This window comes from Solea senegalensis, linkage group LG2, assembly GCF_019176455.1.
Source record: "Solea senegalensis isolate Sse05_10M linkage group LG2, IFAPA_SoseM_1, whole genome shotgun sequence".
NCBI classification, from domain to species: Eukaryota; Metazoa; Chordata; class Actinopteri; order Pleuronectiformes; family Soleidae; genus Solea; species Solea senegalensis.
In genome coordinates, this window is record NC_058022.1 from 419,513 (window position 1) to 433,819 (window position 14,307).

A 14,307-nucleotide genomic window follows, 5' to 3' on the forward strand; every position below is an offset into this window, starting at 1 on the left:
ATGCATAAACTGCATATTTAATTTTAATATTTGTTATTTATCTATATTAAAACCTGATTGAAAGACTTATTGTAATAAATTATTTGAATGAGAATAGTTAAAATACTACTAAATAATAAAGATAATAGTAATAATTTCCACTGAGTGTAAATGGACCTGGAGTAGGTGAGAAAATGGACAGAAGAGAAGAAGAAAACAGAGACTCTTTTCAAAGCAACCACACGAAATCCAAGAAAATCCCATTTCCACTCATTCACCGAGTGTAAAACCGTCGTGAAACACTGTCCGCGCGCGTTTTCGGCACAATCAGCCTTTAAACGTGACTTTGTTTCTTACATAATGACATTTACGACAGAGGAGATGAGACGTTTCTATAGAAACTCACTCGCAGAGACTTTGGGTCATGAAACGCAGCGTTTTCACTGAAAACCACAAACCAAGTGAAGAAGGAGAAAAGTGTCCAGTGACTGACCAGTTCCTCCCACACTGGACTGCGGGTCAGACGATAGACATCCTCCATAGTCCCCGGTCCGGTCCGGTCCAGTCCTCCGCTGCGTCCAAAGCACCGAGCTCAGCTCCGGGTCCGGGTTCGGGAACAGGACGGTGGAGGAATGCGCGCTCTGCCGCCGCCTCGCCGCTCATCCGCGCGCTGCAAACACGCGTCTCGCTCCGCCGCTACCGTGAAGTGAAGACTGTGGGCTACTACAACCGCCACACCTCCTCCTCCCTCCCCCCTCCTTTCTGCTCCTCGCTCCGTGGGGGTCGCTCCACGTGACGCACGTCAAAACCGCTTTAAACGCGTGCGCGGTTTGTCCTTGGCACGCGTTTCCTCTTTTGTCATTTGGGGAAGAGCACGCGCCCAACTCAACTCCACTAACATGTGTGGATGACGTCACCAATTAGCGTGCCAAAAAGAAAACAACAGCAAACAAATAATTAAAGGTCCAGTGTGTAATGGTGCATTCCATTTGTGGTGAGATTTGGGAATGTGCGAGGTCAAGGAACTCGGATATTTCCGACTAGGAAACTCGGAGTGACCTCACCAACGGATTCAAAGATGGCTTCGAATGACGCTACTTTTACTGTTAATTTCACTTCTGTTGCATTTGTTTCCGATATAAAAGGAGCCCAATGGTACTTTCCTTTTGTCAAGACAAGGAACGCCCAACTGCCACCATTCAAACAGTACTTTTTTGGTTAATTTCAGATAAGTCATACTGATAGTACCGTTGTATTTTTAGGGCATTGCTGTGTTGTTTATGTGCGCAAAACGACACCACGTAGACGCTGTTATTGCCTGGTATTTGCTAACAGTGGCTAGCCCAAACTATGTTTGCATGGTCAACTCGGAATTAACTCAGCGGCGACGTCACTCCAAGTTCGACTTTCGAGTTCTGATATAAATGGAACATAGCATAGCAGTCAAAATTGGGAGTGACGTCACCTTCAATTTCCTGTTAAGAAGTCGGAAAAAAGAACATAGACACAAAGGTATTTTGGGCTAGCCATTGTTAGTAATTAGCAATGTTATTTGTTCACACGCAAATAGTATAGCAACATAACATAACATAAAACCACAAACATTTAACACAACCATGCGTTTGACTGATTAGCTTTGAAACAAACACGACAAAAGTGCCATAAACAGTAAACTTAGTAAAGTGTTTTTGCTATTAACACAACTGGCAGCCATCTTGGATTTCGTATTATGTCGGCGTACCGTTACATTAACCTTCGTAGTCGTAATTGGTCGTGAATTCATCTCAGAGTTGACCACATAGGTATTTTGGGCTAGCTATTTTAGCAGTACCAGTAAAAAAAAACAATGCTAACAGTGTTTTGCTCACACAAACAGTGTAGCAATGTAGCAACACGGAGAACAACTAAACATTTCTATGTGTACGACTCCTTTACTGTTAAACAAATACGACAGAAGTTAAATTAACCGCACAATTTTCAATAATAATTTTTACTCTTGACGTGAGTGGAGTCTTCTGTTGCGGTCCGCCAGGATACCCCTCAGTTTCCGGGTTGTAAACCCCGTCACTCACTGTGTAAAGCGAAGCATTTTTCCCCCCCTCGCTTTCTTCACAGCGTCGGAACTAACGAGGCATTTGTCCACAATCCACTCCGGAAGACTTAAGCACCGGACCCTGTTTGTCCTTCACTTATTATCTCCCGGCTCCGGCTGGAGTTAGTTGTCAGTTGTTATGAAATGTGAATGATTCCGCAGACTCACTGGCAGACAGACAGGCAGGCAGACAGGCAGGAGCTGCGTGGACGGTTATTTATCTCTCTCTGTGACACTTTTGTTTTTCATGGACACGTCTTTGTAAAACATGCACGGACAGATGTTGTGTCGCCGCACGGCAGCGGCGGCGGTGACTGCCCGGAGGATGAGGACCATTGTGGGCTGTGTTCTGGGCAGAGACGGCTGGATGTGGAGGAGCCATGAGGTCAAACTCGTCAACACGGCCTCAGGTAAACCCAACGTGTCCATGTCATGTGGGGTGGGGTAGCTCAATGGTTAAGACCGGTACCCTGTATGGTCGCAAGTTCAACTCCACCCCTGCTAAATGACATGACATGTAATGTAATGTCTGTTGTTAACTCCACTACAGAAGGTTTACTCAGTTTAAAACAAATACACATGTGGGAATGTAAAGAAATGTGTCCAAGAGACATGGTTCTACGGAAACCCGTTTCTGCCACTGGAAAAGTCAAAAATATGTCTTCATATTTATGAGATATCTCACTATCTCAGGACCTAGAATGTGATACTCTCTTAAAATTATGACTTATCTCCTATCTTAATAATAATAATGACTTAGTAACGCATAATAATGAGCATTATGACTTAGTATCTCATAATAATGATTTGGAAATGCATTCTTGTGGTGGTAACAGGCTTCCATAGTCTACTGTTTTAAACATTGCGATGATGATGACATGAGTCGTGATATTCTGTGTGAACTAATTCTTAAGAAGATAACAGTGTGTGCTGCATTGTGTAATAAAATATCGGTGAATTATTATTTATCGTTCTGCTCATTTGTTCTTTTCTGTTTTTGCTGTTAAAAACATTTTTCTACCTTTCCTTTCTTCACATATTTACTTCTTTTTGTTTTAAATAAACAGGTTTATAAACCTGTCAAGTGGCGTGTGTGACAGTCATGTGATTAACCGACAAACAGACAGACTTCTTTACATTTCTTATTCAAAACAAACGTGTAACCCATGTGTTCATGTTTTTGCAGGTGACACAGTGAAAATCGGAGACATCACGTACAAACTCAAAGCACCACGGAGTCCAGAGCTCGTCCCCGTCAAACACAGTACGTCACCTTCTTCTTCCTGTTGTTTTTTTTTACATGAAATGAGAAGAGAACTGTTTACTAAGTTGTCGTTGTGTTGTTTGCTAGTTTCAGACTCACTACCTCAGACTGTGATCCAGCACCTGCGCTGGATCATGCAGAAAGATCTTCTGGGTCAGGACGTGTTTCTCATCGGTCCACCAGGACCACTGAGACGATCCATCGCTATGCAGTACCTGGTGAGGACTCGGCACAATACAGTCTTTTATAAAAGGACTTTAAAGTATGTTACTCTTTATTATAATGTGACTGAAGTAAAGGTCTTAAAGTTTAGGACATTTACTGGACTTAAGTATTTAAATATACTGAAGTCTGATATTAAATGAACTCAAGTTAAGTAAAAGTCTTAAAGTTTAGGACATTTACTGGACTGAAGTATTTAAATATACTGAAGTCTGATATTAAATGAACTCAAGTTTAGTAAAAGTCTTAAAGTTTATGACATTTACTGGACTTAAGTGTTTAAATATACTGAAGTCTGATATTAAATGAACTTAAGTTAAGTAAAAGTCTTAAAAGTTTTGGACATTTACTGGACTGAAGTATTTAAATATACTGAAGTCTGATATTAAATGAACTCAAGTTAAGTAAAAGTCTTAAAGGTTATGACATTTACTGGACTTAAGTGTTTAAATATACTGAAGTCTGATATTAAATGAACTCAAGTTAAGTAAAAGTCTTAAAGTTTATGACATTTACTGGACTTAAGTGTTTAAATATACTCAAGTCTGATATTAAATGAACTTAAGTTAAGTAAAAGTCTTAAAAAAGTGAGGAGTTAGGATTGAGCCATGGTAGCTCAGTGGAAGGGCCAATTGTCCTACAACAGGAAGGCTGTGGGTTCAATTCCCGGCTCTGTTAGTCTACATGTGTCCTTGAGCGCAGCAAGTCCATGTTGCAGCCGCTGAGTGAGTGAGTGAGTGAGTGAGTGAGTGAGTGAGTGAGTGAGTGAGAGTGAGTGAGTGAGTGAGTGAGTGAGTGAGTGAGTGAGAGAGAGAGAGCGAGCGAGCGAGCATCTCCCACACCAAACCCCATAGAGAAAATCAGTGATTGTAGCTGCGGGGACACAGGAGCAGCTGGTCCTCTGCTGCCTCATGTGGTCACTTTGTGTCACTGAGGTCAATCCAGGAGGACATTAAAAGCTGCCAAAATCAAAAATCAGACATTAGAACTTAGTGATGGAGTCAGCAGTGGATCAACAACTCCTGTGTGCTGTCATGTTAAAATCACTGGTTTTCTCTATGGAGTTTGGTGAAGGAGGAGTGAGCGGCTGTTTGATGGTGACATTAAGATATGACAGACATGACCTGACATATTTATATATGATATTTTGTGTTGTCATCATGTACCTTCTTGCCTCCGCCTCCTTTTCAATTCAACGTTGTAAGTGTGTTAAAAAGCGTTTGACTGTCATGGTCACGTGACACCAGTGTTTCCCCGTGTTGTGGAGCAGGAGCTGACCAAACGGGAGGTGGAGTACGTGGCTCTGTCCAGGGACACCACGGAGACGGACCTGAAGCAGAGGAGAGAGATCCGCTCAGGGACGGCCTTCTACATCGACCAGGTAACGCTCACCTGTCAGAGAGAGAGCAGACACACACACACACACACACACACACACACACACACACACTGGTTCCCGCTCCACTCTCTCTTCCCTTCCACGCCAAGATGTGATCGATCGAGCTTCATGCAAGCACTCCCCCACACTTGACTGACTTTGGAAGCGCGTAACCATGGAGACGAGCAGCTCCTCATTATCCAGGCTGGTGTCTCTAAGGAGAACTTCATGTCCTCTCCATTCATCTGCGTCCATTCCTCCAAGGGGTTCAGGGAGAAGATCTCCAAACTAAATCCACGTTCCACCGGAGCCACGATGATTAACGCTCGCTCAGCCACGTGTCATTATCTGTGGCTAATTAGCAAGTGGCTTCATCTCTCTGTGAGTGTGTGTGTAAATAAATCGCTTGCATAACAGCAGAGACGATCACGTCCATGGAAACAAGGAGGAAGATGTTCTTGTTTCACTCTCTGCACATTTATCCAAGAACTTTACTCGCTGCAGCTTCTAAGAATGAGACGGTTTACTTTAAGGAAAATAAGAATTCTGACCTGATTTCAGTCACTTCCTGACCCCATGCAGCCATACTTAAGTCAGGAATGGACACAACAACACCTCAGTTTAAGTCTACGACGTCTTAAGAACACGTTCACGTCTTTATCTCACTGTGAGACAGACTTTTAGAAACCACTCACTCTCCCACACCAAAGCCCAGAGGAGCTGCTGGTCTTCTGCTGCCTCGTGTGGTCACTTTGTGTCACTGAGGTGTGTGTGTGTGTGTGTGTGTGTGTGTGTGTGTGTGTGTGTGTGTGTGTGTGTGTGTGTGTGTGTGTGTGTGTGTGTGTGTGTGTCAGTAAATGTCTCACAGTGAGATTAGTGTAGATTTTAATTCAGCACAAAACAAAATTAAAGCTCCATTTTTCAACATAAGATTTCTAAAGAATGTTATCATGTGACGATCTAATTTTACATTTGTCCGTAACCAAAGTGATCACTTTTCACAATGTTTTTTGGCAATAATTGTTAGAAGAAAATAGGTTTAATAGATAGAAAACACATGTTTTTAGTAAACAATTTAAAGTGTTAACACAACAACGGTCTGTTTGTGGTTCTACAAGTGAAATCACTTGGACTTTGTCTGCGTTTTCAAGTCTTTTTGGGTCAATCACGTGAAATATTCATGACTTTTCCCGGACGACTAACTCACTGTGAGAGCTTCAGCCTCAGCGCGCCATGAAAGTGCTGATTATTACATCGACGGCTGATGCTTTATGTCGCGGTCATCGTCTGTTTCCTGTTGCCATTAAAGCATTAAAGCTCGCCGACCCGGCCTAATCCCAGAGGCTCGCCCGCCGCCGCCGCTGCCTCCCACCGGCTTATCCAAACCAAAACAGGTATCCTTTGTTTCCATGGGAACAGCTCATGAATAGATATGCCGTTATAGAATGCCTCTAATAGGTGTGAAGGGATGGAATGTGTCTGTGTGTGTGCGTGTGCATGTGCGTGTGTGTGCGTGTGTGTTACAGAGAACATCCAAGTACTCCTCGGGGCCCTGCACTGATTCGTAGCCTATATTCAGACTCTCTTCCCTCTTTAGTTCTTTCTCTTTCTCTTTTCTCCTCCCTCTCTTCAGTCTGAACACACACACACACACACACACACACACACACACACTGTCCATTCATTTAAACAGACTAAACAAAACCTTTTCTCTAACCTTAACCATAACCAGTTAATAACTAACACTAGTCTCGGTCCTACACTTTCTCAGAAATGAGGTTCCAAGGATTTATGACAGAAAAGAAGGTCCTAAAGAGGCAACTAATACAATAACACACACACACACACACACGCTTGCTTAGCATCCTTAGTGAGGACACTCATAGACATAATGCATTAACTAACTCCTCCTCTAACCTTAACCTAAACCTGGTTCTAACCCTTAAACCAGGTCTTAACCCTCAAAAAGCCCTTTAAAGTTGTGAGGACCAGAGTAAATGTCCTCATAAAGATACACGTACAAGAACACACACACACATTCTTGTGCAGCATCCTTAGTGAGGACACTTAACCTTAACCCATAACCAGCCAATGTAAGGTGAGACACAGCGTGAGGACCAGACTAAATGTCCTCATAAAGGCACACACACACACACACGCACGCACACGCACACACACACAGTTATGTAACACAGCTGAGCAGCTCAAACACACGCGTCGATATGACGGTTCCTCTGTGCATGTACAGGTCAAAGGTCAAAGGTCACAGGACATTTATGTTCTCTCAGTGACATTACGGCCTCATTCAGACCTGGACTTGAGCTCACAGACGTCATGTGACTCACTTTTGTTTACTCCGCGAGAGAACGCGTCACACGGCACACGACAAAGATTCACAGCTTCCTGGACAGCGGTTAAGGGGAAATGTAAGGGAAAGTTAACACACACTGTGCACCTAAGTTTGTCAAATGAAAGACTTTACATACACACACACACACATACATTTACACGTTGTTAAAAAGTGTCAAGGAAACATCAGTGAATGTTCGTTCAGTGTTGTTTCATTTAGTTTTTTGGGTTAAATCGCTGCCACGATTAATCGACACTAACTAAATCGGTTTTTTTAAATAACTAAATCCAGTTTCTCTGATTTCAACAAAGAATTCATTAAAACTAAATGTTTTTGGTTTTAAATCAACATTCAAAGCAGGTGAATGAACTAAATTAACAATCAAACTATTTAGATTTTATTTGAATGCTCTTTAAATGTTCTTAAATCTCTTAAATCACATCCTTATCTCTATATGTATAAATGTTATATAGTTTGAAGCGTTGTGTCTCCGCTCCGTCGCTCGCTCGTCTCCTGCGTCACAAACATTTCTAACAATTATCTGATGATAGCGTTTGGAGCCTAAAATGGATCAGAGGTTAAATATAGAGCATCTGCTCCTCGCTGTAGTTTTACAACCTGCCACGTCTTTACATGTTAACCTAATTACACGGCCGCTCGCTCTGCGGTTCACCCAGACAGCTGAAGTTTCCTGCCTGCTGACGTCAAACACACACACACACACACACACACACACACACACACAGGCTGGATTAAGTTGGATCCCACACTTTGGGGGAGTTGAAAATAGTCGTTCCTAAAAACAGCTGAGACACTTTTGAAGCTCATGGACGTCCCGTGCTGTCGCGAGACGAGGTTGGCGGATTGTTTTTAGCTTTGCCGACGTTTGCTCGGCCGGCAGACGCTGCGTCGGAGACGCGCGTCTGTCCCGACGTTGAACTTTTGCACCTCATCCACTCCCTGTTTACAGCCGCGTGGGAAAATCTTTATTACATGGAGAGAGGGAGCGAGGGCGCCCCCTACAGGCTGCTCAGTTAAGCACCTGCACAAACCTGTCCCTTGTATGTAAATGGCACTTTTCTCGTCTCGACTCGGCTCAGTTTTGGTTAAGCGTCTTGCCCAAGGACACGTCACGGAGCCGGGAATCCAACCCACAACCTTTGAGTTCTAAGATGAAGTTCTAAGATGGGACGATGGCAGCGGCAGCAGCAAGCGCCGCCAGCGTTTGGTTAACGGACTGTGATCAAATCAGTGATGAGGTTCCTTGAATGCATCTCCAGCCTTTTACAAACCAAAAACAGAACTTTTAACTTTTTGTTCTTAAAGTTTCGAGAAATGTTAAATACTCGCGAACATTGTTATTGTTGCACATATGACTAAGATCAATATAAATAACATTAAATATGGCTTTATTTGAACAAATATACAGTGTATACGACTATTGAAGAAGAAGAAGATAAAGGTTCTTGTGGTGTTTCCTTTCTTCTCCTTTTTTCACCAGTGTGCCGTGAGAGCAGCGACACAGGGTCGGGTCCTGGTCCTGGAGGGTCTGGAGAAGGCGGAGAGGAACGTTCTACCTGTGCTCAACAACCTGCTGGAGAACCGAGAGATGCAGCTGGAGGACGGACGCTTCCTCATGTCGGCCGAGCGCTACGATAAGCTGCTGCAGGTCGAGTTGGACGTTTAATCCTCGCTAACGTCTCCGTCTCTGTCTCTGTCTCCGTCTCTGTCACTGCTCCGTACCGAGCCGCATTTATCTCCGTCTTCACACTCTCAGCTGTGAACTTTCACACGCCTCCTCCAGCGCTCGCTCCGCTTGTATTTCAGCTCTTGCCGTGAATATTTTTGGACACGAGTGGTTTGTTTTAAAAGTGTTTTTTTTTTGTTTTTTTTTACAGGAGCACACGAAGGAGGAGATGGACGCCTGGAAGATCGTCCGCGTGAGCGAGGACTTCCGCGTCATCGCTCTCGGGCTTCCTGTTCCCAAGTACAAGGGCAACTCGCTGGATCCTCCACTCCGCTCCCGCTTCCAGGCCAGAGACATCTATCACCTGCCGTTCAAGGTCAGTCCTGGATTATTCACAGATTCAGATGCCAAGTCCCACAATTCCGGTTCAATCTAAAATGGCCGACTTCCTGCCAGGATGTGTTTTCTTAACTTTTCCTCTGTAAATTCTCAGCACGCGTGACACATGTCAGAAATCCTTCTGATGATGGAATAGTAATAAAAACAAGTTGGACCCGAAAAATGAATCTGAAGAACTGGAGTTTCCCAACATTGCTGTTCACATTACAGCTGAAACGATGAATCGATTATTAATCCATTACTAAATTAATCACCAACTACTTTGGTAATCGATTTATGGGTTTGAAGCTTTTTTTCATGATTAAAACCAGATTTCTGGTTGTTTAATCTTCTTAAATGTGAACATGTTCTTCATGTCTTTGCTCTGGAGAACAAAGACATCATTCAAAGTGAATCATTTTGGTTTGTGGACAAAACAAGACGTTTGAGAACATCATCATTTCCAGGTTTGACGAACACCGATCCACATGTTTTAAGGTTTTCTGTTATTTTATATTATATTTATATTTTATGGTCTTCATCCACACAAAGCGCATCACTCTGAGTTAACCTGGCGTTCTCCAGGCCTGAAAATGGAGACGTTAGACAGTGAAGCTGGACTCTGGACCAGCAGAAGCAGAGACGCAGCGGTGAAATAAGATGTTTGATCGTGGAAAACGAAGCAAACTGTGACTCGGTTTTAAAAAAAGACCTTCTGAACGTCTTCTCGTCTTCTGTGTCTCAGGACCAGCTGGAGCTGCTGTACTCGGCTGGACCGAACGTCTCTGCAGAGAGGTGAACTCAGACTGAAGTGTCTCTGTTGTCTGTGAAGACTCCAGTTCCATCCTAATATTGTGTTGTTTCCGCGGCGTGTGTCAGGATCTCTCAGCTGCTGTCTTTGGCCACGACGCTCTGCTCGCAGGAATCTTCAGACCTGGGTTTGCCCGACTTCCCCGTGGACAACCTGCTCCCCGCTCTCCACGTGCTGGTGAGCATCCTGACAGCAGGATGAAGACAGAGCAGCTGTCTGTCTTCACTGTGAGGACATTCATTCATTAGTTTGTTTTTCTGCAGAACACGTTCCCCATGTTGTCCTCGCAGCAGTTACTCCACAGACTTTACCCGTACAGCAGCATTCTGGGTAAGGACGGACGCGCAGCCGTGGAGGGCCTTCTCAGCGTAAGTGAACATCAGAACCTCGTCCTCGTCTGTGTCTCGTCTCTGTTCTGAGCGCTTCTGTCTTCTTGTAGAGATTTGAGCTCCTGGACGCTCGTCCTCAGCCGACGCCTGGTGCCGTCAGGGGCGTGTCCACGGGGGAGGAGACGGAAGGTCTCGCTGACGTCACTTTACGCGTCGCAGACGAGGACGTCACCTTCCAGGTACCGAGGAACACGTTCAACTGTGGACTCTGAAGCTGGCGTGAAACAAAAGACTCAGGTCTACGTCAGTCTACGTCATGTCTTTAAGAACACGATCACGTCTTTGTCTCATTGTGAGACACACTTATAAACCGCTCACTCTCCCACACCAAAGTCCATATAGAAAACCAGTGATTTTAGCTGCGGGGACACTGGAGCTGCTGGTCCTCTGCTGCCTCGTGTGGTCACTTTGTGTTACTGAGGTCAAACTGAACAAAGGGTTTTAAAAGCTTAGTGATGGAGGCAGCAGTGGATCAACGTGTGTGTGTGTGTGAGACGTTAAAATCACTGGTTTTCTCTATGGGCTTTGGTGTGGGAGAGTGAGTGGTTTATAAAAGTCTGTCTCACAGTGAGACAAAGACGTGAAACATATACACTTAAGATGTCGTAGACTCAAACTGAGGTGGCAGCCATGTTCAGCTTTGGAGTGTCTTATTTTCAGTTGGATCTTTGTGTCTCTTTCTGCTGTTTTTGTGTCTTGTGTTTGGTCATTTTTGTGTCTCTTTCTGCTGTTTTTGTGTCTTGTGTTTGGTCATTTTTGTGTCTCTTTCTGCTGTTTTTGTCTCTTTCTGCTGTTTTTGTGTCTTGTGTTTGGTCATTTTTGTGTCTCTTTCTGCTGTTTTTGTCTATCTGCTGTTTTTGTGGTGTCTTGTGTTTGGTCATTTTGTGTCTCTTTTCTTTGTTTTGTCTCTTTTCTTGTGTTTGGTCATTGTTGTGGATTTGTGTTTTTGTGTCTTTCTCTGCTGTTTTTGTGTCTTGTGTTTGGTCATTTTGTGGTTCTTTTCTGCTGTTTTGTGTCTCTTTCTGCTGATTTTGTGTCTTGTGTTTGGTCATTTTTGTGTCTCTTTCTTCTGCTTTTGCTGTTTTTGTGTCTTGTGTTTGGTCATTTTGTGTCTTGTGTTTGGTCATTTTGTGTCTCTTTCTGCTGTTTTGTCTTTCTGCTGTTTTTGTGTCTTGTTTGGTCATTTTGTGTCTCTTTCTGCTGTTTCTGTCTCTTTCTGCTGATTTTGTGTCTTGTGTTTGGTCATTTTTGTCTCTTTCTGCTGTTTTGTCTATCTGCTGATTTTGTGTCTTGTGTTTGGTCATTTTGTGTCTCTTTCTGCTGTTTCTGTCTCTTTCTGCTGTTTTTGTGTCTTGTGTTTGGTCATTTTGTGTCTCTTTCTGCTGTTTTTGTGTCTTGTGTTTGGTCATTCTTGTGTCTCTTTCTGCTGTTTCTGTCTCTTTCTGCTGTTTTTGTGTCTTGTGTTTGGTCATTCTTGTGTCTCTTTCTGCTGTTTCTGTCTCTTTCTGCTGATTTTGTGTCTTGTGTTTGGTCATTCTTGTGTCTCCTAAGCCCTTGAAGTAGGAGGTGAGGAGCCTGGCGGTGCCCCCTGACCTCTGCGTCCTCAGAGTCTTAATCCTCTGACTGTGTTGTCTCGTCTCCAGGTTCCAGCGGGGAAGAAGAAGAAGAAGAAGACGCCGCATCCTCTCGACAGCAGCAGCCACTTCATCAGCACACAGAGTCACGTCCAGCTGCTCTCTGACATGATGCAGTCGCACATGGTCAAGGACATGTGCCTCATCGGACCCAAGGTACCTCACACACACACAGTATATACATGTATGTATATATATATGTGTGTGTGTGTATTTTAATACTTTAATCATGTATTTTTGTGGGGGTTTTTTTAGGGCTGTGGAAAGTCAGTGATTGCCAGAGAGTTTGCAGAGATGCTGGGTTACAGCGTGGAGACAGTCATGCTCTACCAGGTAACACACTAACCAGTGTTTCTTCAGACCTCGTACACGTGACAGTGAGTGTCCTCGCGGCTTTTTATCCACACGAGTGAAACAATCTCAAAGATGCCACTTTTGTGTTTTCAGGAAGTGACACCTGAAATGAGTATGTTTAGAATTAGTAGTGAGATTTTTAAGATTTGATTGTGTTATTTTTTAAACGTTACCGTGAGAATATGTCCTTCCAGACATGTTTTTCTTTTTTAAAGCGCTCTTGTATCCGCTCTGATTTGTTCTTTTTCTTTCCTTTTACTCTTTTATCTCTCTTTAAGGACCTGGTCACATACAAAAACTCACTAAATATTGTGAAAGTGACAATTTTTAGGGCGATTCGATGACTTATCAACAAAAAAAAGAACATCTTTTTTTACGTTTTGTGTTCCCACTAGCCACGCACACCGACAGGCTCCGCCCTCACCCTCCTTTGATCTGTATGCAGGTTACCATGGCAACCACGGTAGTGTCTAGAAAGTATCTTCAAAACTTGGTTCAGCTTCAGTGACAAAAACATTGTTGCACCAGCGCTCTATAGCGCCCCCTGAGGTGAAATGTGAAAAGAAGATTAAGTTGCACTGAATTTCACGAGACTTGGTGGGAACGTGTCGCAGCTCAAGACGAGCAAAAAAGTCCATTAGGACCACGGCCTCAACTCAACAGGAAGTTGGCCATTTTGAATTTGGTTGTCCATCTTGGCGACGCCCTTTCACAAATGAACGGACTCGTCTGAGCCTGTTTATCGTACGGACATAAAGAAATGCCATCATTTGAACGCGACACATCAAAGCTGAACGTTAACGAAAGGGTTTTGATAACGTTCATTCATTCATTCGTCCATTCACATGAAAGCGAGAGAGAGTGCAGATGTGGACTGAGTCTGGTTTTCATTACCTGAGCTTCAGGCCAGGAGTTAAAGAGCAGAGAAGAGCAGTTTGTATTCTTCTGAATGTAAACGTGCGTGTGTGCGTGTGTGTGTGTGTGTGTGTGTGTGTGTGTGTGTGTGTGTGTGTGTGTGTGTGTGTGGAATGCAGCGCGCCCGGTGTCGACCCTGCAGGAAGCTGCAGCTTCTTCATGTATGAAAACATCACACTGTGTCTATTTATAGCCGCCGAGGTCAAAGGTCACATGTGGAATCCTCGGTCGAGGCCGTTCATGTCGTCAGAGGCTGAAAAAACCCCAGTTTCATGTCTCGTTTCAGACTGGATGAGCCGTAATAATCTGTAAACTCTGTTTCATGTGTTTAATCTTCAGTTTATACATTATTTTTATTAATAAATCATGTTATAATTTGCACGACAGCAAAGTAAACGGCTGCTTAGGCGTCCGTGGCCACTAGGGGGCCGTCCACGCTCCAAAGTCACAGTGGATGTCGCACTAAAAATAGTTTTCTCAGAATTTTCACCTTTTTTTTGTAGAATTCTGACGTTAATGTTTATGAAATTTAAGTTTTAAACAATTAGAATTCTCTAATTCATTTATTTTACTGTGACTTAACAATTCTCTAAAAACAAGAAGTCAAAGTAAAAAGTGAGTTCTAGTCATTTATTATTATTTGTCATGATTGAACAGTTATATTTTATCAGATGGAGGTGAAAAATTTAGAAATTTAGCATCAATTAGGGCTACTATTTTAAATTTGTTTGTTTATTTTCTTGATTATCCATAAATTTGGTTCATAAAACGTCAGAAATTGTTTTGTTTTTGTCCACAAACTAAATGTATTCTGCCACAGAGGAGCAGATAAAACCAGAAAATATTCCTATTTA

At 43.3% G+C, this 14,307-nt stretch overlaps 2 protein-coding genes across 2 annotated transcripts in view; one reads left to right on the forward strand and one right to left on the reverse strand.

Annotated features, from left to right (window-relative positions):
* Nucleotides 1-2,019, reverse strand: part of LOC122762896 (diacylglycerol kinase eta-like) — a 43,571-nt gene extending 41,552 nt beyond the window's left edge. Inside the window, exon 1 of the mRNA XM_044018062.1 lies at nucleotides 473-2,019. Coding sequence (XP_043873997.1) covers nucleotides 473-520 — 48 coding nt within the window. The 5' untranslated portion in view covers nucleotides 521-2,019. The remainder of the gene's footprint in view (nucleotides 1-472) is intronic.
* A 125-nt stretch (nucleotides 2,020-2,144) lies between these two features.
* Nucleotides 2,145-14,307, forward strand: part of LOC122786916 (von Willebrand factor A domain-containing protein 8-like) — a 41,890-nt gene continuing 29,727 nt past the window's right edge. Inside the window, exons 1-12 of the mRNA XM_044053455.1 lie at nucleotides 2,145-2,481; nucleotides 3,258-3,335; nucleotides 3,423-3,553; nucleotides 4,828-4,938; nucleotides 8,787-8,954; nucleotides 9,184-9,348; nucleotides 10,096-10,145; nucleotides 10,230-10,338; nucleotides 10,425-10,529; nucleotides 10,601-10,729; nucleotides 12,194-12,340; nucleotides 12,440-12,517. Coding sequence (XP_043909390.1) covers nucleotides 2,340-2,481; nucleotides 3,258-3,335; nucleotides 3,423-3,553; nucleotides 4,828-4,938; nucleotides 8,787-8,954; nucleotides 9,184-9,348; nucleotides 10,096-10,145; nucleotides 10,230-10,338; nucleotides 10,425-10,529; nucleotides 10,601-10,729; nucleotides 12,194-12,340; nucleotides 12,440-12,517 — 1,413 coding nt within the window. The 5' untranslated portion in view covers nucleotides 2,145-2,339. The remainder of the gene's footprint in view (nucleotides 2,482-3,257; nucleotides 3,336-3,422; nucleotides 3,554-4,827; nucleotides 4,939-8,786; nucleotides 8,955-9,183; nucleotides 9,349-10,095; nucleotides 10,146-10,229; nucleotides 10,339-10,424; nucleotides 10,530-10,600; nucleotides 10,730-12,193; nucleotides 12,341-12,439; nucleotides 12,518-14,307) is intronic.